Source organism: Fonsecaea multimorphosa, assembly GCF_000836435.1.
Source record: "Fonsecaea multimorphosa CBS 102226 unplaced genomic scaffold supercont1.1, whole genome shotgun sequence".
In the NCBI taxonomy this organism is placed as follows: domain Eukaryota; kingdom Fungi; phylum Ascomycota; class Eurotiomycetes; order Chaetothyriales; family Herpotrichiellaceae; genus Fonsecaea; species Fonsecaea multimorphosa.
Window position 1 is genome coordinate 153,712 of NW_015971635.1, and position 26,830 is coordinate 180,541.

At 53.8% G+C, this 26,830-nt stretch overlaps 11 protein-coding genes across 11 annotated transcripts; 5 read left to right on the forward strand and 6 right to left on the reverse strand.

The window, feature by feature from the left end:
• Positions 1-549: 549 nt before the first annotated feature.
• Z520_00058 (uncharacterized protein) lies at positions 550-2,496 on the reverse strand (the record flags this gene model as incomplete). The annotated part of the gene is made up of 3 exons (XM_016770579.1): positions 550-1,490; positions 1,540-2,300; positions 2,441-2,496. 3 exons carry the CDS (start codon positions 2,494-2,496, stop codon positions 550-552), a joined length of 1,758 nt encoding a protein of 585 aa, XP_016637489.1.
• A 203-nt stretch (positions 2,497-2,699) lies between these two features.
• On the forward strand, positions 2,700-3,625 carry Z520_00059 (uncharacterized protein; the record flags this gene model as incomplete). Its single annotated transcript, XM_016770580.1, has 4 exons — positions 2,700-3,296; positions 3,345-3,403; positions 3,456-3,520; positions 3,570-3,625. 4 exons carry the CDS (start codon positions 2,700-2,702, stop codon positions 3,623-3,625), a joined length of 777 nt encoding a protein of 258 aa, XP_016637490.1.
• Positions 3,626-3,805: 180 nt separating this feature from the next.
• Positions 3,806-4,952, forward strand: Z520_00060 (uncharacterized protein; the record flags this gene model as incomplete). Its single annotated transcript, XM_016770581.1, has 2 exons — positions 3,806-3,897; positions 3,950-4,952. The coding sequence occupies 2 exons, from the start codon at positions 3,806-3,808 to the stop codon at positions 4,950-4,952; spliced, it is 1,095 nt and encodes a 364-aa protein (XP_016637491.1).
• An 83-nt stretch (positions 4,953-5,035) lies between these two features.
• Positions 5,036-6,153, reverse strand: Z520_00061 (uncharacterized protein; the record flags this gene model as incomplete). The annotated part of the gene is made up of 2 exons (XM_016770582.1): positions 5,036-5,814; positions 5,895-6,153. 2 exons carry the CDS (start codon positions 6,151-6,153, stop codon positions 5,036-5,038), a joined length of 1,038 nt encoding a protein of 345 aa, XP_016637492.1.
• A 1,431-nt stretch (positions 6,154-7,584) lies between these two features.
• Positions 7,585-9,105, reverse strand: Z520_00062 (uncharacterized protein; the record flags this gene model as incomplete). Its single annotated transcript, XM_016770583.1, has 1 exon — positions 7,585-9,105. The coding sequence occupies one exon, from the start codon at positions 9,103-9,105 to the stop codon at positions 7,585-7,587; it is 1,521 nt and encodes a 506-aa protein (XP_016637493.1).
• A 641-nt stretch (positions 9,106-9,746) lies between these two features.
• On the forward strand, positions 9,747-12,098 carry Z520_00063 (uncharacterized protein; the record flags this gene model as incomplete). Its single annotated transcript, XM_016770584.1, has 3 exons — positions 9,747-10,241; positions 10,299-10,696; positions 10,766-12,098. The coding sequence occupies 3 exons, from the start codon at positions 9,747-9,749 to the stop codon at positions 12,096-12,098; spliced, it is 2,226 nt and encodes a 741-aa protein (XP_016637494.1).
• Positions 12,099-13,757: 1,659 nt separating this feature from the next.
• On the reverse strand, positions 13,758-16,197 carry Z520_00064 (uncharacterized protein; the record flags this gene model as incomplete). The annotated part of the gene is made up of 3 exons (XM_016770585.1): positions 13,758-14,037; positions 14,130-14,897; positions 14,972-16,197. 3 exons carry the CDS (start codon positions 16,195-16,197, stop codon positions 13,758-13,760), a joined length of 2,274 nt encoding a protein of 757 aa, XP_016637495.1.
• Positions 16,198-16,918: 721 nt separating this feature from the next.
• Z520_00065 (uncharacterized protein) lies at positions 16,919-17,576 on the reverse strand (the record flags this gene model as incomplete). Its single annotated transcript, XM_016770586.1, has 2 exons — positions 16,919-17,390; positions 17,452-17,576. The coding sequence occupies 2 exons, from the start codon at positions 17,574-17,576 to the stop codon at positions 16,919-16,921; spliced, it is 597 nt and encodes a 198-aa protein (XP_016637496.1).
• Positions 17,577-19,068: 1,492 nt separating this feature from the next.
• Positions 19,069-20,516, forward strand: Z520_00066 (uncharacterized protein; the record flags this gene model as incomplete). The annotated part of the gene is made up of 3 exons (XM_016770587.1): positions 19,069-19,539; positions 19,603-20,167; positions 20,221-20,516. 3 exons carry the CDS (start codon positions 19,069-19,071, stop codon positions 20,514-20,516), a joined length of 1,332 nt encoding a protein of 443 aa, XP_016637497.1.
• A 779-nt stretch (positions 20,517-21,295) lies between these two features.
• Z520_00067 (uncharacterized protein) lies at positions 21,296-23,224 on the forward strand (the record flags this gene model as incomplete). The annotated part of the gene is made up of 4 exons (XM_016770588.1): positions 21,296-21,598; positions 21,732-22,103; positions 22,189-22,992; positions 23,114-23,224. 4 exons carry the CDS (start codon positions 21,296-21,298, stop codon positions 23,222-23,224), a joined length of 1,590 nt encoding a protein of 529 aa, XP_016637498.1.
• Positions 23,225-23,661: 437 nt separating this feature from the next.
• Z520_00068 (uncharacterized protein) lies at positions 23,662-26,658 on the reverse strand (the record flags this gene model as incomplete). The annotated part of the gene is made up of 7 exons (XM_016770589.1): positions 23,662-23,969; positions 24,100-24,321; positions 24,410-24,909; positions 24,973-25,322; positions 25,387-26,161; positions 26,213-26,313; positions 26,404-26,658. The coding sequence occupies 7 exons, from the start codon at positions 26,656-26,658 to the stop codon at positions 23,662-23,664; spliced, it is 2,511 nt and encodes an 836-aa protein (XP_016637499.1).
• Positions 26,659-26,830: the final 172 nt, after the last annotated feature.

The following is a 26,830-nucleotide window of genomic DNA, read 5'->3' on the forward strand; positions in this document are numbered from 1 at the left end:
CGGACATTGTGCAAACAGCTAGACGCCATTGGATGCCATGACTGTGAACGAACAAAGAGGGATGAAAAACAAGACGAGACCGGGTCGACAGACGAGCCTGTTTGCTGCGGTCTGTTCCTGGGTGCCATGTGCATTCCTCAGCCTCGTGGACGGGGTCCGTGCCGACATTCCGCCTCCAGCCTTGTCTGGACACTCGCCCCTGATGTGGATGGAGGTAGAGCACGCCACTGTTCCCGTTCAAGGGGCCATTGCACAATACTGTCCTGTCGCCCGTCGCTCTATCTTGGATCCCTTTGAGAGGAGGAGTTTCCCTGCATTGAGAGGTCACTGGAGACAACGAACATCGCTGACTTTGAAAATTGGGGTATCATTCGTGCTCGTTATCCTGCCTACAACCAGCACCGCATGCGCATGGTGCGCTCGTTCTCTATCGAACCAGAGACAGCCCCCAACGCCAATTTTCCCAGCCTCGTGCTGGGCAAAGCATGCCCCCTAGCTCCAAGCAAATGCATCATTGTTCGTTATTCATGTCCACAAACGCCGCCCTCTCTATTCCTTCTCCCTGTTCTTGAGTTTGGTCCAGCCACTCTTGCCCTTGGCCCGGGCGGCATCCTCCTCTGCACCGGGCGCCATGATGCTTCTCGCATCATCATATTCCTTCCCGTCCATTGGCCTCGTCTTGATGAAGACGGCTTCATCCATCTTCTCCCCACCATCGTTCCATTCCTGTTGATCCAACAATTCCCATTCAGCATTGTTCATTTCTGTGAGGAGATGCTTCTTCAAGGGGTCAGAGATCATGGAATATCGGCTGAGACGCCAGTGGCGGGATGGATTATCTCCAGCCGCAGCAGCAGACCCAAGGAATGTGTGAGCTGAGTTGTGGGAGTATGAGCCAAGACGTGCTGGGAACGTGTTGTCCTTGTCTTCGATGACTGGGGACGACGTGCTCTGGGACCGGCGGTGACGGTTGTGAGTGTTGCGTTGGGCGAGCACTCGAGTCACTGCGCTAGATTGCGCAGGAGCTAAGATCATCTGGAACAAGTTGCGACCCATGTCACAGACATCCTCCCACGTGTCGGTGCCTGCAACGAAGCCTTGAGTGCGAGAAAGCCACGCGACATCCCAAGCCAAGAGGGAGACGCCTTCGATGAAGTAGCTGAATGCCAGAGGTTCCTTTTTGGCAAACTGAGCGACAGATTCATTGTAATCATCAGAGCCGATGTAAAGTGGACGAGGTTTGGGGGATGAGCTAAGATCCATTCGAGATGCGGTGGGACTGCCGGGCGCAGAGAGACTCGATCCACTGCCGGGAAAGGTGATGCGCTGTCCGAGGTACGAGGTGAGCGGAGTGTTGATAGTTGCGAGTGGGTAGTCTCGGTGAGGCAGAGTGATTTCTGCGGGGAGTCTGATACCAAGATAAAAGGAGCAGAGGAAAACGAGTCGAGCGACATTCCCAAGTGCCGCAGTGAGTTCAGTGCAACGCATATCTATATAACTAGTTAGCGGGGGATAAGGACGGCGTGCTGGAGGACTCACTGTTGATCTCTTTCAAGTCTGGCAATAAGAGACCAGCAACATAGTGGCGATCCTTGATTGTACCGGCTTTGGTCTTCTTTCTAGAGTGATAAAGCCTCAACAGACTGGCAGCTTCGCGGCAGAGAATGGCGCGGGTGTCGACGATCTTCTCGTGAAGGGCGTCATATTGTGCCTTCAGCTTCTCACCGTTCTCTTTGAGCTCCTCCAGCTTCTTCTTGTGATTCTTGGCCTGGGCTTGCTTTGCGGCGGCGAGATTGGCTCTTCGTTCCTCCAGGTTCTTTCTCAAAGCCTGCGCATGGTCTTTCTTCTCTTGCAGTTCCTTCTGCCTGAGGACGAGTTCGCGCCGCATATCTTCTTCTTGCTCCTTGGCCCGCTGTTCTTCGATCTTTTCCTGCTGTCTTTGCCAAGCCTTCCTGAGTCTCGCCGTTTCTTCATCGAGAGGCTTCTCAGGTTCTGGACCGACAATGGCTTCTACTTTCTTTCCTAGGGACTCTTTCTGGAGCAGGACTCTGGCGAGGTCAAAGCGGCAGTTGTAGAGCAGGTTGTTCACACAGTTTGCGCAGTTGACGCCTGTGCTTTCCGTGAGGTGTTTGTGACAGACAGGACAATCCATCTTGACGGTTTCTACCTTGACGTAACTAGAGTCGGCAGAAGAGTCGGGGGCAGTCAAGGGGATCTCGATTTCATGTTCAGTGGTCTCGTTGTCTTTAACCTCCGCATCCAGCGATTTCGGCGGTGGCGGGGTTTCGCTGGCAAGAAATCTGCAATCATGATGTTAGAATGAGTTTGTCCCGTGAATAGGGTGCGTCCAGCACGATTATCGCGACAGCGCTGACATTGTCATCAAGGCGCCATCAGATTGTCGAAGAGGAGCACGGGAACGGGAATAGGCACGACTGACCTGTCTCGAAGTGATATGAGGCTCAGGCTAGGCCCAACCCGTCTGAGCTGCGGCATGACGTAGGAGAAAGTTGTCTCTGCACGTGATTTGGCGAGGAACGCTAACACCAAAGAAGAATAAGTGTCAGTTGACGCGTTGTGCCGAAGTTTAAGCGAAGATGGACAAAGCGAAAAGGGCAGCGAGGTCTGTCTTGGTCTGTTCAACGTCGTCGAAAGTTCATTGACGTTTTTAGTTTTGGTGTGCAGTCAATTTAGCCAAGATGGACGCAGTGAATCGAACTGAGACTGGTGCTATTCATACTCCGACTACGAACGAGGGGAAGCAAACGCCTCCTCCAGAATTACATACGGCGGCAGCCACGGCAGTCCTCTCCTCACCACTACCGGACAGGTCCAGGTCCAGACAAGGCAGCGTGGCCCGAAAACGTACAAACGACGAGATCTATCAGCCGGCTGATACCCCGATGTCGAGTCCTACAAGCACAAGGTTCCAGAGATCTTCCACGCTTCCAGCAATGCCCGAGTCTCAAGCACCTCAGCCTCGGAACAATCCTTTTGAGCACCAAAGCTCATTTCAAGCCGATGGGAAACCCCTGGTTCAGCCCATCGCCAGAGAGTCTGTTGCAGCTCCTGCTCTGATGACCCCACGCAATAGTCTTGTCAAAGAAATTCACGATTATCAACAGCAGCTGGAGCTCGAATTCCAAAACTTCGAGCGAGCACTGAACGAGAGAGATACCTCTGTCGACTTGGATGCAATGGACTGGGACGATCTCGAAGCACGATATAGTAGGGAGATACAGCCTTGTATTACTACCGAGAGGGAGATCATGGATGAATTCAGTGCCCGCTCTATGGTATGCGCCTAGTTCTCTTGGGCACCCAGGAAGGCTAACCAATTACAGCAACTTTTGCTGTATATGCAAGTATCAAATGAATATGAGTCAGAGAGGGCCATCAAGAGGTATTTCAACATGCTTGTCCTGTGCTGAGACGTAGTCTAACCATTGATGCAGACTTCGAACACGGATTGCTCTTGCACAGAATTCAGAAAAACTGTTGGCCCAGAAGCAAGCCCATCGTGAGTCACACTTGCTCATGATATAATGCCCTGCTTACATTGTTCTCAGATGCAAAGGTGCTTGAGGCATTTCAAAGTGCAATGGCACTCTTAGGCACTCTTTGATAACAGATCGTGCAACGTGCTACGGATGGTTGTCTAAAGCGCAACTTGACTACGTCACGCGTAGTTGACCACTCGCGCAAAAAGTGAATGTTGACGCTTGTGACCAAGCTTCTTGATCGTCTTGTGCCCTAACGGCTGTCAACACGATGAGCATTGTATTGTACAACAAATACAGCCGTGATGTCGGATGAGTCAAGGTCAAATGCAGACAGAGACCTACTGGCGCGGCTTAATGCGCTGAAAACGTCGGCCGTGTCCTTTGAACAGACAAAGTGACTTGAATGACTTCTCAAGCCTTGGAGACTTTGAGCTGATACTTCTTAGCTTTCAGACACCTCTGGGGAAGGGAACTCCTATTTCACTTGACCCTAGCCCTGATCGCGCCCTCCATTCCGACCTTCTCACGAGATGGAAATCGCTCGGGGGTAGTCCTTCCTCGTCTCAACCCAAGGACCCCGCTATTCCAGCCGAAAAATCTGAAGATGAGAAAACAGTGGAAGAACTTCTGGCAGACTTAGGGCCTTCAGATGCGTGGGAAGTCACACAGAGTGAAGAACAACAGGTTGCAGATCTGCTGCGGACTGCAAATTCAGCGCTGGCAGATGCCTCACACACAGAAAGTGAACGATCACGAGAAGATCAGGCTCAAGATACAGGAGAGGATCATACTTCTGCAAAACTCCCGCCAATTGATGTCTCAGTGTTTCAACCGGGACCAGAAACAGAAGAGAGTCCAGTCACCGCGGTAGGCAACAAGTCGAAATATACCTTGGACCAGGAGGCGGATGAACTGTTGGCAAGGTTTCTAGACGAGGCCAAACTTGAAACTGCAGAAACAGAGGAAGAAAGCGAGAGTTTGCCAAAGGATGAAGACGGTATCGCACCAAGCAAGTCGGGGCAAGCAAGCCCCAGTTCTGGACGGGATGTTTCTACTCTCGACCTGCCTACTACTCCTTCAAAACTGCCAGATCCAGAGATCTCCACAGGACAGTCAAATGAAGATGACGACCTAGCCTCTCGCTTTGCAGGCTTGTCACTGCCGTCAGTCCCCACTGGCATGAAATCTACCAAGTCATCGTCTGCTGCATCGAAACCCAAGATCGGTTTTACCGACGAGGAAATTGACACTTGGTGTATTATATGCAGCGATGACGCTACGCTCCAGTGCATTGGCTGTGACGGAGATCTCTACTGTACCAACTGTTGGATAGAAGGTCACAGAGGCGAGGACGCTGGGTTAGAGGAACGCAGTCACAAGGCTGTCCAATATGTCAAAGGGGGTGGGAAGAAAAAGGCACCCAAGAGAAGAGTCATGATGGGTGCTTGACACCGTCATCAACCTTCGCCAAATAACACTCTCCCATTACGATTATCTCAGACCTGCGAAATCAGAAGCCTGCCCAAAAGTTTTTACACGCTCTCCTTTCCATCCTCCTGGCTCTGCGGCTCAGTTTTGTGAGTAGCTCTGCCAATCTTGTGGGCGTGTGCCCTGTTTGGCTCACCAGGCGGGACAAGGAAGTATACAACACCATGAAAAGCACTGGCCACAAGAGGCGCTACCCAGTGCACCCAATGCCAGCCTGGGAAGCGACTGCCCACGAATACACCAAAGCACCTTGCTGGGTTCAGGCTAGCGCCGCCGTACGCGGGCAGACTGAATGCCGTACACAACGCCATACTTCCCACGGCCAGCCCAACAAAGATTGGGCCCAGCGCAGGGCCAAAAATCTCGCGCTGACGGGGATCTAGACCAACTCCGAAGGCGAGCACAAGCAGGAGCAAGTCAGCGACGACCTCGATGGTGAAAGCACTCGACACAGGAGTCCCCATATCTTCGAAGAGATAACATCCTCCAACCTTGAAGTCTCTGGTATTCGCCGACGCTCTCAACAGCAGGCCGGCAAGCGCAGCAGCCGAGGTCTGCGCCGCCACGTACATCACCAGACGGGGAAAGGTGGTTAATCTGGCAAAAAATGTGCCGATCGTGATCAGCGGGTTGAAATGGGCTCCGGAAATGGCACCGAAGGAGAAGATTAATAGTGCGAGGAGGATTGCATTTATAGGGGCGGCGACGAGGGGGCCTAGGAAATATGAACGGCTGAAGGGGCCGGCCGTCTCTGAGGGTGCCGGTGGAGGCGTATCTGGTGAGAGACTGTTCCAAGCTGAGGCCCATGCGAAGATCAAGGTGCCTGCAACCCCGAGGTGTTGTCAGCATTATCCCAACCAACATCGCCTCCTCTCGCAATGGACTGGCGCAGAAAATGCTCACCAACAAACTCGATCAAAGCCGCCTTCCACAGCTCCACCTCCCGAAAACCTCGAAGATCGAAGCTCTCCTGCAGTGTCAAATTCGGCGCCGCGTCGGGCACCTTTTTCAGCAACTCCTCATTCTTGGGATCGGAACGGTCGACGGTGAATTCCTGGTTGCCGCCCAAGCGACCGGCAAAGGGGGCGCTCAATGAGCCGCCGCGTCGCCTGCGAGCTAGAGGGCTCGGGTTGATCGTCGGCCTCGTGGCGGTGGTGGACATTTCGTAGGTGATGGTGGAAGGGAAGCGGTCGGGGACGGTGCGGCAGGGGCGGAAGGTTGGGGAGGGAATAGGTGAGAGAGCGGCCTTGAACGGTCGTTCCTCCGTGGTGGGCTGGGTGTATTGTTGTTGCTGTTGTTGTGTTGAGTGGAGTGAATCAGTCATAGGCCCTTGGTGCTGCTTCGATCCAGCTGCCTCCAAAGACTTTTTGGGTTTTCGTGAAAGACGCGGTACAGGTGCTTCTTGGAGATGGGAATCTGGAACTCGGCCGCCAGCTTCGGATTTCGCCCGCTCGTCGATTCGATCACCGCCAGTGGCTCCGTGTCTACGACCGAATTGTGTCTCTCGACAACACCAGGCTCAGCGGTTTTCCGTCCCTCCGCTCACTTCCTTCCTAACTTCCTCTCTTCTTCTTCCTTTCTGCTTTGCTCCCCCCTTTTCTCCGAAGAAATCCAATGAGGACAGTCCCGAAGAGAATCGGTTTTCCCCCTTGTAAACGGGTAATCAAAACATTCCTTTGCACGAACTCGGTCCCGTGCATGCAGAGCAAAGTGTCCGGCGGCCCCGGCGGCCGTACAAGGGAGTGGGAAGAAGATGCGAGAAGCTCCAAACCAGCCTCCAAGGTCAACGTCGACGGCAATGGCAATTGTCAATGTCGACACCGAGATGTGGACCTTCTTCAGTCGACGAGACGACGAGTAGTAAGTAGTACTCGGTTGTAGCAACAATAAAAACCAGACCGGGAAAGAGAAGCAGGACGAGGAGAGAATTGTTGTTTGTTTCAGGCACGGGTCCAACAACTAATGGCGATGGGCTTTTGATATTTAACTAACAACCGCGTGCCTCCCCCCCAGGTGCTGGACTCCTGGGTTACGGTGGGTGGTGGTGGTGGGCATGCAATGAATAAGCAGACGGGGGTTGACGGCTGCCGTGGCCGCGCACGGGCGCAAGCCCCATTTGCCTGTTCGGGAGAGATACATGTGTATTACCTACTCGGTAAAGCATTACATACGAGGATGGGGATACGTAAGCCCCTTTCGAGGGCTGGAGAAAGGTATCAGAACGTAGCAGTGAGTGGCATACAGAGGTATCCATCGTCTTCTGTATAGTAAGTACCTAGGTAGGTAGGTAGCCATGGGGACAATGGCAGACAATGCAGATTCGTATGACGCTGGCGAGGTAGTAATGACCTACAAGGTGGACGGCGAGAACAAAATCCGCTTCGCATGCGTGAAACAAGCATGGATAAATGGATATCACTCGCATCTCTGCTCGGATGCCTGTCATTCTCGCTATACATGTCATGCAGGAGACTGATTCCGCCACAACAACAATCATCATTATTACACTGTCCGCCTTAAACCCTGGTATTTGCAATGCTCATTGTTTCACTCAAGTTCAACACCAACACCTTTCAATATTTCAAACGTCTCCTCAGTCATTCTCCCCATCATGTTCTTGTTCCCGTTCCACATGGTCGTCGTCCGGATTCAACAGGACTCCGATATCAGTACTCTCGTCCAACACCTTCCTGCCTTCTTTGCCTGTTGGCAGGTTCATATCTTCCATTACGAGCTGCAAGGTCAACTCGGGCACCAATACAGCACTCACATATGCGCCCACGCCCGTAGCTCGCAGCGCCGAGTCCGATTGTAGTGCCTTGTTGAGAGTGCTTGAGAGTGATTCCGTAATTGCATGCACCATGATTCGGGCACCTTTGGGCCCATAATAACCCGGTTTAGCAATGTCAATCAATCCCTCATTGAGATAATTCCGGATGGCCCTGCGATTGCCCTTGGCCGCTTTGATCTTCGAGTCAAGCTCGTCCAGGTAGTAACTGGATCTTTGTCGACTGATCACCCGCTTCAGCTCTTGGGTTTTCCGCGGTATGCGGAGAGTTTCCAGCTGCTCCCAATCCAGCCTGGGATAACCTCTTTCTTCCCATTGCCCTCGTGCATCCGCGAGTCGGTGTTGAGAACAAAACTTTTGCTGTTGTTGAAAAGGCATAGTGCGAAGGTTGTCCGGAACAAATACCGAAATGGTGTCTCGGACCGGTTTTTGGCAGACCGGGCAATGCACTCGAGCTGTTGCCAGTTCGGCTTCTTCTTTGAACTCTTCGTTGTGCAGGAGTAGAAACATGTCGTCCACGGAAGACAGAGAGGACGTTGACCCCGACCTTCTACGGCCTTCCGCTCGAGGCGAATCCGCGTCAAAAGAGACGAGGTTGTCTGTGCCGCCCGAGGACGAAAAGTCTGGCAACTCTGGTATTTGGATTTCCGTTCTTTTGGGTTCCGAAGTCTCAGTGGGAAGACTTGGAATAGTCATTTTCTGACCTGAGTTGGTGTTTTCCTTCGCAACATCTAGAGCAGGCACCTCGGCAACGTGTATGAATGTTGTCTTGGAGGGCTTCTTTTCATGCTCTTCCACTTCGGCATAAGATACAAACCCGTTTCCTTTTGTAACTGGCTCGCTCATGCTCTCGATGGGCTCCAACTTTTGAAAGAATTTGCGATTGGCATAATTCTTGGAAGGCTTTCTCTTCTGCGAACCCGACGAGGTCCAACCGGGGAAAGGGTCGCCAAGAGTCGAACTTTCAAGGGCTTGGAGCGCGTCAAGAGCAGGTTCATCTTTGAGTTTCCGCCGTTTCGGTCTGGTCGAGGCAGCTGTGTTCGCAGTACGTTTCGTGGATGGACTGGAGGGCTTCAGAGTCTTTCCTTTGGACTGTCTGGGCGAGCTCAGGGCAGGTTTGCGGGGCAGGTCGTCATCCTCATCTGAAGAACTGGAATCAGGTGGCGCGTAGATGAGACTCTCATCTTCCCGCACGTCGGTTTTCATGATTGGACTTGATAGTTGTTTCTGAGACTCTTCTCCTCGGATAGATCGCAGCAGCGTTGGGCCGCGATAGTTCTCTCGCGTGAGATATGTTCTCGAATAGCTGGCATTAGGTCTGTCCATACGATCTTCGTCTTCAGATCGGGGCCATTCACTGGTTCACTAATGCGGCGTGAAGAGAAGATGAAGCCGTCAGAATTTAGGAAGTAATCCCCTGACAGCGAATTCGGTGTTGGAGCTGGCAGGGTCACTCAGAGGGTCGTGGCACGCGCCAAACTGCGGGCGGATTGGTGATAGGAGCAACCAGTCACCCCCAGGAGCTGCTGCAGCTTACCAGTAGTAACTGGCACCCACCGGTACCCGCTGGGAGCTCCTGGTAGTAAGCTACGACGGTGCCTAAGGCGCCCGTAAGCTAGGACCGACCAGCTAGAATTAGAGTCCGGAGCCTCTGTTTTTCCGGGCGACGGCCACAGCCTAATCGAGCTAGTGGCTTGTCACTATCAGGCTCCCAGGCCGATCTCCAACTTCGACGTGGCAACACAGTTTCACGTACTCGCTTGCTCCAGATTAACCGATTCAGCTAATGCAGCTGACAAACATCTTCTTGTCTCTACATTCGCTGAGCTCATCACAGGACAAGCCGCATGGCCAAGAATGAAACAGACTTGGCCGTGGCAACTCCTGTGATGATTAAAATGAAGACGCAAGAGGGCAGGCGTCCTCTTCTCCCTCCTCAGTTTCACCGTTGAGGGAAACCTGCAACAATGGGCCTTCCGGGTGAGGATTCGTTGGACAGCCTGCGCGAGAAGTCGACATCGGTCACCTTTGGAATCACCTTTGGAATCACCTCGCCCATAGCCATGTCTCCAGGGGCACAGAGTCCATCAGGCATCCAGAGTCCCCCACCCGAACAGCAACAGCAACAGCAACAGCACCAACACCCGCATGTCGACCATGCCAAAGAGAAGCTCCGCCATTTCATCCATCCCGATGGCCGGAAAATCCACATCGCCCACACACCTGAAGAACATGTCAAACTCCGGAAGGAGCTGAGCCAGCAGCACGGCCCAGACGACTTCGACGTCGTGATATCTGGCACCCCAGAACACCTCGCTATCATTCGCGAACTACACGCACATCACACGGCCCGACGCGAAACGCTGCGGGATACTCATGGTGAAATCTTCCACGAATTCGAGCAGGTCAGAGATGACTTGGACCATCTGTCCAGCGAACTTAACCAATTAACTCACCACGGAGTACGTTTCCCTGCTGTCAAAGTACCGGGGCACCTTGTTGCTAACTCAGGGGAATAGGTAGCCTTGGACGCAAACTTCAGCAAGTTCGGGTACACGGCGCGCATCCGCACCAAGGACGACCACAGCGGGTCATCCACGCCGTCGCATGCCTCAACACCATCCAGCTCAGAGCAGACTCTGCTCGACAAGCACCAGAGCCGCGTTGTCGATGGCATGAAGTTCTTTAAACGGCCCGTCATCCGCCAGTATTTCCACAAGGGCCTGTTGTGGCGCTCTGCCCGCAGCGGCGAGGTCGGCACCTTTGAACTGTTTGCCGACTTGCTTTACGTCGGCATCATCGGCATCATTGGGGACAAGGCGGCCGAGGACCCAACGGGGAAGTCGTTCTTGGTGTATGCCATCAACTTCACCATGGCTTTCAAAATCTGGAACGATCTCACACTCGTTTCGAACTGGTGAGTAAGAGCGTATAATTCAGCGAAACTTGATCAGTGTCATTGTCCTTCATGCTGACTGTGAGGCAGGTTCGAACGAGACGACGTCGTCCAGAAGCTGTCTGTCATGCTCTACCTGATCCTTCTCTTCGCCTATACCACCAATATATCCTACGCGTTCGAGACGAGACACCCCGGTGGAGAGCACGACACATATATACCCATGATGTCCTTCTATCTCGCCGAACGCTTCTATGGCGCCCTGTACTTTACCTGGCTCTCCTACGTCGTGCCCCTGATTCGAGGCACCCTCCTGTACACATCCTTTATCATCCTCCTCGCCATCGTGTTTTGGGTCAGCAGCATCCATGTCAACTACCCCGGCCAACTGGCCCTTATCTGGATCGCCATCGTTATCGATCTCTGGGGACAAGGGTTCGGCATGTTCCTCTCGCGCGCCTCTTTTCGACATTCGCGCGAGCCGAGCAGTCGCAGGGAGCGGTTCATTCGGAAGTACTTTGAATTCTATCCGGCTATCAACATCGAGCACCGCACCGAGCGCACAAACGCGTTTGTATCGCTGGTCTTTGGCTACTCGGTGCTCACCATTCTCTACCAGTCGCGCGCCAGTGTCGGCCTCAACGCCTTTTTGGGTAAAGGCATCCTCGGTCTTATACAAGCTTTTGCTTTTCAATGGCTATACTTTGAGATTGACCATCAAGGGGTCCACGTGCATGCTATCCGCCGCCACTGGCTCTCCAGCACCGTCTGGATCACCTGCCATTTGCCCTTCGTGCTATCCTACGTCCTGGCAGCCGCGACGCTGTCGAAACTCGTCCTTGCGCACGACTGTGCAAACGCCAACATCGAGGACCTGGGCGAAACCTACCAGCTGAAATCGGTCGCCGACATCGACGTCGGTCTCCGCTGGTATTATTGTGGGGGCATCGCCGCAGCCCTTCTCTCCATGAACCTACTCTCATTTTGCCACGTGCACAAGAAGCTGGAGAACCCGCGCCTGGGGAAAGGGCCTCGCCTGATCATCCGCTCGTGCATTGCCATCACCATCCTCCTCCTCCCACTGGCCAAGCATCTTTCGTCCATTAGCCTGATCGGCACGACGGTGGCATTGGTGTCGCTGGCGCTGGCGCTGGACATCTTCGGCATGTCGTGCACGGGCGACCGCTTCTGGACTGGCGGCTGGTGTGACGAGACGAAACGCTGCACCCAGTACGAGGCCCGCATCCGGTGCAGCAGGCGCAAGAAGCAGGACATCATCAAGGCCATGCACCGCGGTGAGACGGTCCGGCTGGAGGAGCTGCTCCGGCGCCAGAGCACAAACTCGAGCGCCATGAGCAGTCAGACCGAGCTGGGGTTGAGCGAGAAGCCCGGAGACGAGGAGTGGCAGCACGCCGCCTTGTGACGGACCGTTCTTGATCTGAGTAGATTCACGGCGTCTGCATTTATATATACATCTGCGTCTGCGTCTGCGTCTGCGATTTGCGTACCGCAACGATTTTGCAAGGTGCAGCAATGAGCCCACCAGTGAAGGGCCCCCTTTCCTCGCACATTTGTCCCAGTGGGCATTCATAGGTATCCAAGCAGAAGCGACCAATTAAGCGGGGACCGACTTAAAATAACCTTCAATCTTGACTTGCATCCCTCAAGGTGTCGAGACTTCTCGCCGTGGATACCTCAGGAGCCTCTTGTTTCTGCTATTACTACAAATGGCAACAGTCAAGATCAAGTCGGAAGACTTCAAGCGCAACTGGCCTCGTTTACGAAGGGACTCGCCTCAGTTACAAAGGAACTCAATGAGATGAAGGCAGAAGCACGCCTTGGCAACTATCCGCTACACCGTCCGGCGTCCAGTTATCAACTTCAACCACCCTTGCAGCCTAGCCTCCGATACGTTGCATCCCGCATTGGTGAGGTGAGGTAACTCGGTTCGACTCGACTACAGCTCTCTTGGTGGAGCGCCATGGTGTTTTGGGCGTGATGAGCTGGAAGTCTATATTTCGTCTGTACAGGGAGCAAGGTGTAAGGATACAATTATATGGATGGATAGTTGGTTACATGCGCGCGTGTGTGTGTGTGCTCATATGGATGCCAAACGTAAACCAAGAACGTGAACGGGGCCATCTTGCAGTACAAATCTCTCAAAAGGGCAAATTGCACAGTCAAGCACAGTATAGTAGAGGGGACGGACGTGGTGCAAATAGGGCATCCTAGCATTCTAGTCAGTGAGCGAGCCGGCGTATGTCTATATAGGTCAAGTCGCTCTCTCCTATCTCCAAGCAGATGGAGACGGACACGGACAAAGGGAAATCATTTCCTGAGGACTTTGGGATGAATGATGAAAAGAGAGATACCATGGAATCATTGGACATCGATCATCGATCATCGATCATCGGTCATCGGTCATGGTATGATGGTGATATCTCACGAGGCATATTGTGTCATGGTGAGGAGTCTCCCGTTAAACCTGGCCATCGCAGAGGGGCTTTGCAAATTGACGAGCCAGCCCTGCTGGAGGTCTGTTGGTGCATGGTTGCGCCTGTGGCATCGACTATTTCAGTGCAACTCAGCAATGCTCCCGGATACAAACACCTGTCCCGCGCTTCTGCTTTGGAGGCTCCTTGGTCAACTAGATTGGGAAGGGCTTTGCGCGGTCATCCTGTCGGCTGGAACATGTGGCTGTGGGACAATTTTGGTTGTATTCCTCAGCCTTGCCAGATACAGCCTTTGTGATGGGCAGGAGTGTCGTTCCACAATGTGCATACTGCTTTGACTATTCCGAACCATACCAACTGCAGGCTGAAACCAAGATCGTAGACGGTGAAGAAAGTGTCCAAATAAGCACAGAATCCCGGCACTCAGTGTGACTAGGTAACAACCAATCCTCAGCGAGCGAGGCCAGCTCCATTTCTGGACCACCTGTATCTGGCCAACACAAAAGTCAGCTGTTTTTCTGTGTCACGAGGATTGCTCCTCCTGCCCTTGGCTAAGGCTATGGCCGATCGCATAACGCTGGTCTGTCGTTAGCATCGAAAACGCTCCATCGGGTGAGAAAGGGTTGTGTTTACTTTCTGAATTGTCGTTGATAGTCAGTAGGTAAAGTTACGTAACATCCTTCCGTTGCCCTGATGACAGCCTCGCAGGCTGCCAGAATCGCATTTCCCGAATCGGCCTGTAGGCGATATGCTACTAGCAGGAGAAGAAGGCTGCCGTGCAGGAGTTGGATTCCGAAGAAGTACGGCATGAAGCTGATGTCGGGATCACATTCCAATATCTGGGAAATGCATTCAGAAGCCGCCATTGTGTGAGACATGGAGTCTTTGAAGCCCAGTGAAGATGTCCAGCTGCAGTATTCTGTCAGCATGTATCCAGATGGGCAAGGAGGAAGCGGTCTCAATGTGAGTCCTCCCCATAAATAGCCACCAGGTTAACTTACAAATCCGCATCCTCGAAGAGACAAACTGGATCCCATTTCGAACCCACCAAGATTCTCAAAACGCTTACAATATGGCTCGCGTACCCAGCCACAGTCTTAGCAATGTGCGTTGCTTCAGATTCTTCTGCTCCCGCGGCGGAAGATGGCTTCCATCGGGAATCTTCCTCGGCGTCGTTCTCGGCGTATATGCTCGCCGTGACGTGGTCTAAGGTCGCTTGGTAATGATCAAGCTCACGTAAGATTTGACGTTCTTGTGAGCTCCATATCGAGGCTCCCGACAGAACGGGATGTAGGCGCGACCGGTTCCAGTCAAGAAGTGTACCACAGTGGACCATCAATGGCAAAAAGAATTCAAAAAGGCCCACCCCTGAACAAATCTTTGGGGCCCCGTGTGAGCGCCCAGTTCCAGGGGGTAATAACATGCATCGAGGCCCTTCAGCACGAGTACCGTGGCTGTGCGGCTGCGCACCCGATTGCCAGGTAACATCGTCGAGCGGCAGCAGTAAATCTCTGCATTCGGCTTCCAACAGTGCGAGCGGCCTGTTATAACACAATGCTAGATGTCGGTCCATCAGAAACAAGAGCCACCACGTCCGGCGACGCTCTTCACGCTGGACTTCGTTAATGAAGTCTCTATCATTATGCTCACCCAACGAACACTTGCAGTTCAAGCTGGTTGACCCAGTTTCTGCGTTGTGTGGCATTATGGCAGACTGTACCTCCTCATTCAACTTCAAATCTCTTGCGAGGTTGAAAGCCACACTCCACCTGGTTGGCAGTCAGAGTCATCGTGGTAAGGTAGAACAGTCGTGTCATCGCAAGCAGTCCAAGGAATGACTCACCATCTGATGCTTGCCGCCTTCTTTTCACTTCCCGAGATCACCGACGAGACATGAATAAAAGCGATGATGTAGTCCATGCCCCAGGACTCAGGAAAAGTGTCGTTCGGGATATCCACCGCTCGGAGTAAGTCATCATTGCTCCATCCCGAATCCGTGCCAAAGTTGGGAGGCAGGCCCAAGTCTTCCTGTCTCAACAACGGTTCATACCTGGCGGGATTAAGCAATCGATACGTGAGCAGACTCAAATACTTGCACACGCGATCTTTTTCCTCGGGCCCACTAAACAACCCCAAAGCTTTGTCGCTGAAGGCAGCCACAAACAGCATGCTGCCCAGAAGCGCCGGGTGGGTTTGACGGGGCTGGTAAGGATCGAGGACGTCGATTTTGCGCAAGATGAAGTTGTGGATGTGGTGGCACGTGGGATGCATGCGACTGAGAAAGGCGCTCGAGAAGTAGGTGTCCAGAAGGTCGCAAGCTAGACCAGACCCAAAATCCCTATCCAGGAATGGCGATAGAAAGTGCAGGACAGGGTATTTGCATTGCGCAAATGCCTGGCTGTTGGGTGTGGGTGCCTCGCGGGAGTCGGCTATAGATGGTAATCTATAGCTATAAGGATCCAATATGTGAAAGGTCGGAGATACGTATGTTGACGGGATGACGGAGAAGTCCTTGCCATCGTCCAAATCCATGACTCGAGTCTCGGGATTCGACGCCAGAGCAAGACGAAGCATTGCTGTAGGGTTCTCTGGGGAGGAATCAGGCAACCGTAGTTGATCATTTGGAGTCTTGGCTACACCCAGAGAGACATTGTCCGATTCCTGAACGGCCGCTCTACCTCGTGGCTGTTGCTCGCCTACGGATGGTTGCGGAGAAGGCGAGGGAGCTGAAGCATTTTCTCGAGGCTCTTCCGAGACAGACGTCGCTGTAGGATTATTTGCCCACGAGATGCTGCTATCTTGATGCCTTTGATCATACGAGCATTGTTCTTGTAGCTGTTCGCACCGGGTGCACGGCACGGTGCCCGTGCATCGAATCTTGGATTTCCGGCACTGGTTGCAGGCACGGAACTTTTCGCTGATGATTCGATGGAACGGCCGCTCTTCTGCGTGATTGACATGGGTCTTGAGATGGCGACTCAAGCTGTCGTTACGCGAGAAGGCGCGACCGCACTCTGGACAAGGTGCTGAGGCAGGAGTTCTGCGCCGGGCAACCTTGCTCGAGCCCATTGTGTTCTAACATCGAGATTGGGCGCCTATATCGCCGGTCATTGTCGACCAAGTGGGTGATGCTGCGAAGGGAAGAACTGTGGGCGCAGTGCTCATCGTCCTGTGGTTTTCGTTGCGGCTTCTGGCTTCGAAGAGATCCAGGTTTTCAACTAGTGCCATCCACCCGCAATCCCGCATCCTTCCCCGTTTTTCAACCCCGCAAATTACATATGTACCTAGGTACATATGTACTGTCCAACTACGAGTAGCGAACACCTGCCGCATGCCGGAGCAAGAAAAGGTCCGCGACACCGCAAGTGCGGACCAATGTACAAATTGGAGGCCATGGAGAGATTTTGTTTATCTACTCAATGTGGAAGGAACGGGGAGTTGTGGTGAACTCCAGGGAATGGTTCAGGACAGCGACTTCGACTTCGTACAACCTCGACTTCGGTAAATGCTCGTAAGAAAATTGTAGCCTGGTACGAGGTATGCCTGTCTACCTGGGCAGGAGAAACACATGCCAGCCAGATTTGGCGCGAGAAAATTCTGCCAGGTATCGCGCGAAGTCGCGGTTGTACGAAGCCGAGGTCGAAGTGGCTGCCTTGAACCACTCACGCATTCTAATTCGGAGAACGAACAAGTACCTAGATAAGAAGGTGTTCGATGTCTTTCCTGGACAACAGTATTCATGATTTGCTACATGCTTCCTCTGCTCATGCTGCCCCATCGTTACATGATGTCAGTCAAGGTTTGGCCGCGTCCTGGGTCCAACATTGGCTCGGCGCTTCAGGTCGGCCTCGGGCTCTCCCTTCCTGATCCTATCGATCAAGTCCTCCGGGTCGAAATCTGCACCGATCGGGTTCTCGGCGAACTCCTTGCTCATCATGTACTCTGTGGCTTCGGCGGCGGTGTCGAAGCAATCGACTTGAGTCTCGAGCAGGTTCCCGTCCGGATCCTTGTAGTAGAGCGAGATTGTAGTGCCATGGTTGACGCCCCAGGTCGGCACTATGCCTCGGGCCTTGCGCTGGCGATATGACAGCAGGAGAGTCTGCAAGTCGTCGAACGTGAACGCAATGTGGTGCAAGCCCGAGCTGGTAGGCACCTTTGGCCCAGTGTCAGGGGTCTGGATCAGGGCGATACGGTGGTGCTCATGGTCGTAGGTGATGAAACATATAAAGTCATTTCCGTGGGTGACATGACCACCGAGGAAGCTTGCTCCTCGTCAACTCATTTGTGCAATCGAAATCATGGGGATCCTGTAGAGAAGCTTACGTGGTGTAGAAATCACGCATTTCCTGGAACTTCTGGGTGCGCAAGACCACATGAGCCAGCACAGATGGGCTCAATACCCTGTCACTCGGGGCATCGAAGTCGACGACTGCTGGAAGGGACCCCATAATGGTATATTGGGGGTTTGAGGATAAGACCGGGGAAGGATGTTGTAAGTACGATGTTCGAGTTGACCGTGACATGAGCAAACTATTATACTTGTCCGGCTGACGGGCCTAACCTTATGGGGGGCCTCGCGCAGTACGAGGCGTCCGTTCTTCGACCTCAGGAGTCAGGACTCTCCACGGCTATCCAACAACTGGGAAAGTCTGATGTAACACAAACAACCAATGTCATTTGTCTGGTATGGGGTTGCCTGAGGGGAAATCCCTCGTGTCGCTGCGTCAAGTCGCTAGGATTGTGCACCGTCGCCGCGACCATTGGATCATTTCTTCTAGCCACCGCCCTGCCCAAGGTTTACTAATGTCGTATTGGCCAGGCGTCAAGACCGGAGAGGGTAGTCCAGGTCAGCAACATTCACGGCTGGAAGCGGCGTGACGGTTGAATGTCTGCCCTAAATCAGGTGATGAAATCGGCCGACTCGTCTCGTGGCCAATAGAAAGCCTCGATGGTTCGCGACTCTCGAACTCCTCGCTGTGCTGGTACTGGCGAGATGAGTGTCCATTGACAGAATGGACTGTTGTTGTGCTCAAAGAAGTAAAGGTGGAAATTTCATTTGCGGCCTGGCTAGAAGATGAGATATAATATGTTTCTTACCCACTTCTAGAAACGGAGATTTCCAGGGGAGACTCTGACGTGCTGACTTCTTACCAATCTGAAGGCTTCCAGATGACTGTGAGTGGCACAAGAGCATCAGCTCATCATCGACGGTTCCAGACCATCATAGGTCACGGAAAACATATCGTTCATGCTATCAGAGACAATCAAGCTGCGTCCCTTCCAGGCTCTCTGCGCAACTTTTGAGACACAGCAGCTCGCTGGGGTGACTAGCTATGCAAGCGCCAGGCACATTAGTTGACCCGAGATGGATAGGACTTGCCGAGCTTGGGAGAAATGATGTTTGCCATTGATGGAGCAACAGGGCTTTCTACTGGCACTTCTGGCGTTGTTGCAGGGTTTGATATGTACCTAGCGAGGTACCTAGCCCGCTAGGTATGTAGAAATAGTCAATCTCTTACGCCACCAAGGGCCACCGAGGTTACGGTGATACACGTTTGAGGATGCGCAGAAATAGTGACACCACGGTGGTACGCAGTGCCAGATACGTAGATACCCAAGAAGACCCTCCCGTGCTATCCCCGTCCTTACTGACTTGGACAACTCCTCACTCTCCTCCTCTTCTTTTGACCCGCCAGTGCCACAGAAAGTCAGCATGACCCTTTTTAAGCCGACGGCATCGAGCCGTGAGGAGTGAGTATACGCAGACGCCAACATCTTTGGGGATGCCATTTACAGTGTCAAGGGGCCGAGATATTTGACCGTCTGTCTCGAGCACAGGATCATCACGTGCAACCCATTGACAAGGTAAAAAACCTGGCTGATCTACTCCCTTGACCGAGTCAAACTCTCCAGTAGCATATCGCAATCAATCACTATCAAATGCCGGCTGCAAACGGAGACCACTCGTCCACCGGGGCTTTTGACGCCTCCCAGTTCCGCGTGGCCATCGTTGGGGGCGGCATTGGTGGACTAACAACGGCGCTCAGCCTTGCGACTTACAGTCCTGATTTGCCCGCAAGCAACATCACAGTGTATGAGCAAGCCCCGGAATACAGCGAGATTGGTGCCGGGGTTGGCATAGGTGTCTCTGCCGGTCGAGTGCTACAGAAGCTTGGGGTGTGGCCGGCAGCGAATGCCATCTCGGGCTATCGAAACAACGTTCACCGGAGCAATCGCCGTTGGGACACGGACGAGCTGATTGTGGACGCCTTGGCCTTTGACAATGGTGGCGCCGAGGAGGTAAGGCAGCTCTGGGTGCATCGAGCCGAGTTTCTGGAGGTCTTGTATGGCGAGATACAGAGGAAGAACTGTGCAACGCTGAAGACGAACAAGAGACTCGTCGGACTTGAGGTATGAACATCTGGACTTCATGTCACAAGTATCTTGCCCTCGCAATGTCTGATGTTCAGATAGGATAATGGCTCTACAGTGACGCTTCGCTTTGCTGATGGAACAGAGGAGTCGGCGAATCTGGTCATTGGCTGCGACGGCATTCACAGCGCCGTCCGCTCCCACTTTGCGGTGGACAAGCCTGTTTACTCAGGCCGAATAGCCTTCAGGGGCATAATCCCTCTATCTGCCGTTTCTGACGACTGGCCGTACTCGTCCTGGACGCTCTCGTGGCTAGCACCAAACAAGCATTTCCTGGCGTTCCCTATGTCACAAAACCAGCTCATGAATGTCGTCGCGTTCGTTTCAAAGCCCGAGAGCGAACTGGGCGGCCTCAAGGAGAGCTGGCGAAGTGAAGCGCCGCGGGAAGCCATCGAGAAAGAATACGCCGGGTGGAATCCGACGGTGCAGAGGATCATCCAAGCCATGCCGCCTATCATCAGCGAGTGGAAAATCAATGACAGGGAGATCTTGTCTCAGTGGTGCTACCTGGATGGCAAGGTCGTTCTCAGCGGCGATGCGGCGCACGCAATGTTACCCATGCAAGGCAAGTTGATTTCCTTTTTCTACTTATATACCCCTGCTTCCCGTTCAACGTCTAATGCCACCTCCTAGGATCTGGGGCTGGACTCTCGATCGAAGATGGCAACGTGCTCGGCTTTGCCGTGCGGGACTACCTGAAGAACCCCTCCGCTGGACTCGCGACGTATATGAACCTGTACCAGGCGGCACGGGTACCACGGGCGCAAAAGGCTCAGATCACATCACGGCAGGCGGCTGAGGTGTACGACATGCACGGGCCAGACTTTGAGGGGAAGACGTTCGAAGAGTGCCTGCCAGTAGTGCGGGACAAGGTCAAGGATCGCATGGCGTGGGTGTGGAAGGGGAATTTGGAAGCAGACTGGGCGGCTGCAAAGGAAAGCATTGGGCTTGCATAGCGATATGCTGTATTCTGGTAGTCATGGCTCGACACATACAAAGAAGTCAAAGACCTGAACTCGCTAACGCAATGTCTGACAAACAAAGGAATGACCATCTCCCCACCTGTCGTGCATTTATGACCTTGTGATTCTGGTGAGAGGGGGCCTCGGTGAACCTTGAGAACACTTGCCTGCCGGTATGTAGATGAGTACTTCCACTGACCACGTCTGAGTTCCTCCAGCTCTCTATCCTCTCACTCTCGTCACGCTCTCGCTACTCTCTCATTGAGATGCTTTAGGCCCTCAATCTCCGATCTAGCATAGCCTCGATCGGGTCTCTACATAACACTAATTACATATTCCTTATAGCGACGGCAACTCCCATGTCCCACTCGACAACCACCAACTCCGGCCTTTCCCCGCCACGGCTTCCCGACTTCCCCTTGAAAGCATTTCGCAGGTGCATGGAACCCACCGTGGGACCAACAGGTCGAGTCAGACTCCGAGATGCGGAACTTGACCGAGAGTAGTTGAAAACGGTGAGACGTTATTGGAGAAAGGGCGATATTTGTTGTTCAAGCCTTTATCTCTTAAGAAGCTTGGTATTCTTCCCGCCGGATCTGGAGGGGAAGGGCGATTGATCGATCCCAAAGGCCATTGAGCATTGAGTATTGAAGTCGTCTGAGCCGCCCACGACTAATAACTACCACGGTGTGCATACCTCCATCATCACCACCGCTACACAGAGTCCAGCCTGTCCGTACCTCTCCCCCTTCCTAATTCGACACAACACAACAATGCTGCTCGCCGCCGACTCGATATCTCACATCCCTTCATGGGGGTGGGTTTCTCTCGCTGCAGTCCTGGTCTGCGCGTGGGCAGCTAGTTTCCGGTACAAACAGGGTCTCAACAAGTACCCGGGCCCATTCGTCGCCTCCTTCACTAACTTCTGGCGGCTGTGGCAGTGGGTGTGGTACACGGACCGATGTGCCTATCCCAGCGTGGTCAAGTATGGGAGGATCATCCGGGTTGGGCCCAACACGCTGCTGTTCAATGATCCGGAGGCCATCAAGGACATTTACATGACCCATTTCTCAAAGGTGAGCTAGAGAGAGGAGAGGGACATGTCCCTGAACACAAGCCACTACCTTCCCAGGTCCCCTTCCCCCTATAATTGAGTTTGTCTTTAGAAAGTCAAATGGTTCAGGTTTCTAACCACTAACAAATCTCCAGTCCGACTTCTACAAGGTTGGCCAGGGAGTGTCAAAGGGTGTGGCAGTGCCAAACATCTTCTCTACCACGGATCGCATCTACCATGGCAAGCTGCGCCGCTCCGTGGCCAATGCCTTCGCCATGAGCACCCTCGTCAACTATGAACCCTATGTGACCGAAACCGTCACCACCTTCCTCGCTCAGCTGGATCAGAGGTTTGCCGGTAGACCTGGCCCGGACGGCATCTGTGACATGTCCGAGTGGACAAAGTTCTTCGCCCTGGACGTGGTCAGCGCCTTGACCATGGGCAAAGGCTACGGTCTGCTGGAGGCTGGGTATGATCACATCGGTATCATCCATGCCCGGACTACCTTCCTGCGCTACTTTACCATTGTGAGTTTCCCTCTAGCTACTCAAGTGGCAGTGGCAGCGGCAGTGGCAGCAACGAATATATAAGGCTGATGGGTTTTCCTCTTAGGTTAACAATGTCACTTGGCTCGACCGCGTGCTCAAGAAGAACCCGGTCCTCATGTGGCTCGGGCGGAGGGGTCTCTGGAACAGCGTAACGGCGACAGTGCCCATCGCACAGAGACAAATGGACCAGAAGAAGCGCGACTTCAAGGGCGTCAGCGACAACGAGAAGACGCGCGTGGACCTGCTCACCAAATTCCTCCAGGCCAAGGTCGACAACCCAGATATCGTCGACGACCGCGCCGTGCTGGGGCTCACGCTCTCCATGGTCAACGCAGGCAGCGGCACCGTGGCCACCACGCTGGCCGCGACATTCTACTTCCTGCTCAAATACCCGCAGGTGATGAAGGAGCTCGTGGCCGAGATCGACTCGTTCTTCCCGCCCCCCGGTGCCAGCAACGGCGGGGAGAAGATGGATTTCGCAGAGTACGTGGTGCCGTTCGCCGAGGCGCAGAAGCTGCCCTTCCTGGACGCCGTGCTCAAGGAGATCTTCCGCATCTGGCCGGGCCTGGGCATGCAGCTGATCGAGCGGGTCACGCCGCCCGAGGGCGCGCACATCCTCGGCGAGTACATCCCCGGCAACATCATCGTCAGCTGCAACGCCTGGATCATGCACCGCCACAAGCCGACGTACGGCGACGACGTCGAGGTCTTCCGCCCGCAGCGCTGGCTGGACGCCACCCCGGAGCAGCAGGCCGCCATGAACAAGGCCCTGCTGGTCTGGGGCGCCGGGCCCAACACCTGCATCGGCAAGAACATTGCCCTGCTGGAGCTGTACAAGGTGGTGCCTTCAGTTCTGAGGATGTTCACGGTAAGACCCTCCCATTTTTCATTCCTGCCTCTCTCCCCCCAACGTTTTTTTCAATTTCCCGTTGCTTGTACAAGAGAAGGGGAAAATCTTTCGCGCTAATAGCCACCCGGGATAATTACAGCTTGAACTCGCCGACCCAGACAAGGAGTGGAAGATCTTCAACCTGGGCGATCCCGAGCCCTCGGAATTCTTTGTCCGCTGCCAGCCGAGATATCGGAAGATGTTGATGTAAAAAGGTCTTGGACGAGACTAGAACGAGAGGGTTCAACATGGGGATTTTCGGAGGACGGCACATGAGATTCGGAGTAGATGGGGAAATGAGTCGCCGGGGAAGATTAAAGACCGGTGGTTGAGCGAGTGAGGACAAGATATTCTCCCGCAGCATTTGCATGGATGAACGCGACACGAACGCTTTTTCTTTCTCTATTTCTCTCTCTTTTTTTTTGTCAAAAAAAAAATACCGCGAGGGGGGTTGTCTATGCGTTGACTCGCTCGCTCGCTCGCTCGCTCGGTAGGTATGTAGCTTTGTGCCAATCTTTTCGTCGTCAAATGTCACGCAGTCCAGCATCAAAGGCATGCCAAGTTGTCGAAATGGTCGGATTATATATTACATCCTCCTATTTCCCCCGTCAAGTCTCCATTTCTCCCTCTCCCCCCGGAGTCTTCCTCTCACGGAGCCACTCCCCGATTATACGCAAACGAGTGACTACTCAGAAACTCGAGATCGCCATCGAGCATGAACTCGCCCAGCTCCATGCCGAGCGGCGACTGCTTGCTGCTGGCCACAACGCCGCTGCTGCCGTGGTTGAACATGCCCATGACGGCCCCGGCGCCGCCTCCCAGCAGGACCCCGTAGTCGCCTGCCTCGTGCGGCGGGATGTGCGGCACCTGTGGGAATGCGGGCACATTACCGGCCGGGTGGTGATATGTGACGGGCTGCCAGTCATGGGGTTGGGGGAGGAGGCCCTGGCCGATGGCTGATTAGGCACGCGGGTCAGTGAGGGTCGGATATGGGGAATTTAAGGAGAAGGGAGAAAGGCGACGAATCAAGGAATGGAGGAGGATGAGGTTGGAGCTGGGCGAGCGCTCTCCCTGCAAAGTACATACCTAGCGCCTGGACGACCTGGACAAACTGCTCGAGATAGTCTCGACACCGTGCCACCATGCGATTGTCGCTGTCGATATGGCGGATCGCTTCGATGGCCATTTCCAAATGCAGGCTCATGTCCTCGGTCGACTCGGTCAGCGACATGTTGGATTCGTTGCCCGAAGCCTTCTGGTCGATCTGAACCAGGACGCATGCTCCCAGCACCAAGGCTGCATTAAATGCTGTACAGTAACACCATTGATCAGATTCCACGAACGAACCAACAGGGGGAGAATCGGATTGCTGCTGCGCAGGGGAAATAAAACATACTGTAGTACAATGAAAACCACCATGCGCCCAACAAGCCCCATTTCGACCGCCCCGTTGCGGACTGCAGGGCGTTGTGCACCAGATAAATAATCTCCTTGGCCGACTTGATGGCAATCTGGATATGGATGGTGCCGACCTGCTGTAGCAACGAGGTATCCTGGTGGTTTGCCGGATTGCTCAGTCCGTCGAGGAACTTGACCAGCACGGGGCGATGGAGCAGGATGCGCACATTGGTGTAGCGGAGGGTGAGGATGAAGCGGAGCCGCAGTTGTCGCCATGCTTCCTCGGCCGAGCTCTCTACCTGCGGCAGGCGTTCCGGGAGTATATCTTGGGTGGCGATGAGCCTCATGTGAGACGGGAGTCCGCGTTGCCACTCAGACAGTTGGTTTTCAATCTTGTAGACCAAGGCGACCGTGTCCACGGCGTTTGATTTGAATGAGCAGGCCAGATTCTGGCCATAGAGCGAATCAATGATCGTGCAGAGCACTTTGTAGAGCGCACTGTTGATGGGGGCAGGTTTAGCTTGTATCGGTGGAAAGGGTTCTTCTCATGGTGCAACTTACATGGTGCCGTTGAAGAAGGCAATGCTCAGTGACTCCTTCTTGTCCGTCGCCGCAGCTCCGCCGTCTAGTGCCGAGAATCCCACCGGCAGCTCCAGTTGGACGTAGCTGTCAGGGATCGCTGGTGGTCGTCCAAAGGTCATGCTCAAGGTCCGGTCGAGCATGATACAACCAAACCATGTCCTTTTCCGGACCTCCTGCTCGAGTGGAGGGAAAACTCGGGCCAAGTCACTCGAGTGAAGACCTATCTGAAACGCAGCTCGCGTTGCAAGACCATGTGTCTTCCAGGTCTGCACTGATTTCTGCGTTCCCTGCAAGTACTGACCCATGAGTAGGAGAAACTGCACTGTTTCCTGTAAGCATCCGGACGAGGTCATGATAGGCTGAGCTCGCCGCCAACAACTTACCAACTTCGACACTAGTCCCAGTTCCATTGGCGTTCTTTTCGCTGAAAAGACCTGAAGCTCGGCGGAAATATATCTCTGACTCGGCGCTGGCCTTTGCCGCGGTCGACTCGACACTCCCTGGAGTCGTGGTGTTTTCTCGTGCATGCACCATGGCATGAGCGAAGACGATATTGAGCAGGGCGAGCCAAATTCTCCTGACGCCCTTGAACTTGACCTTGCTGGCCTGTTCAAATGTTTCCATGAATGACTGCTCGTGGATATAAGGAAACAACAAGCCAGTGTTGCTGAAATACCAGTTTAGGAGCTCACGAGCCACCGAGTCGGGAGGAAGGGCATAGATGTTGACGTGATCAAGAGGAGGGTCGTGGGGTGTCGGAATAGGAGATGCAGGGCCAGAGGTATTGATGAATCCGCCTGTAAAACCTACCGAGTGATGTTCTGCAGGAGACGGTTTCCAGGGTTCAGGGTCGTGAGTCAAGCGGGCCACGGCCCTCGATACGTGTCGAAGGAACGCAATGTTGGACGACGGCCCAAAGAATGCGCAGTCCTCTTCCTGCGCAAACGTGACCGCGCCCATGGCATCGATGGGATCTTCGACGGTTTCCGCATCTCCAAGGCTCTCTTCCCGTAAGCACGCCGTGTCCGGCTGTGGGAAATCTGAAGAAGAAACTCCATTGGAGAGGTTTGGATTGGCAGGTTGATGAACAAGAGTCCGGTCGCGGTTCTCGAGAAAAGCAAGACGGCCTTCTACCTCCTTCAATCTATCCTCGATCGACGACAAGTACCTGAAAGGAAGATCAATATCGACGCACTTGGTCCTCGTAATCTTGACTCACTCCTTGCCGATGATGATGTTCGAATACGACGCAGATTGTTGATAGATGCATTCGAATCCCAACTCGACACACAGCGAGCACTTGGGGCGCGTGCCATCGCACTAGCAATGTTGGCCAGGTCAGTCAGTAACAACAGGATGCTCATCGCCATGGTCGTTGTTTCCACCATCCAGGCGGGCAAAAAGACTCACACGTGATTTCCGCCCACGGCAAACAGTGCACGCCAGCGCGACCCGTCGTCGTTTGCTGGGGGGATCGTTGGCATCAGACGCCTGGTCAGCTCCGGAGATGCCGTTTTTGGCACTGGTCCATTCGGCGTCGGCAGCCTTTTGGCGACGTTGCTGAGCCCGGTCGCTCTGGTTGGCGGAGTGGACATCGTCCGCCATTCGATCAGGCTGATGCATACTGTTCTGGTGGATCACGGCTCCTATCTTAGCATCTGGCATGGAGCAGTCGACGGCCCAAGCGACGGGGGGAGTAGTAGGGAGGCAGAGAGAGTTGTTGTCGGCCTGACTTGCCGGAGCATGACCCTGTCTCTGAGTCTTGCTGCTCTTTTTGCACTCGGCTGACGGGGCTAAGGCGGACGGGGATGTGTTGATAACAGGAAGAGATGGTGAC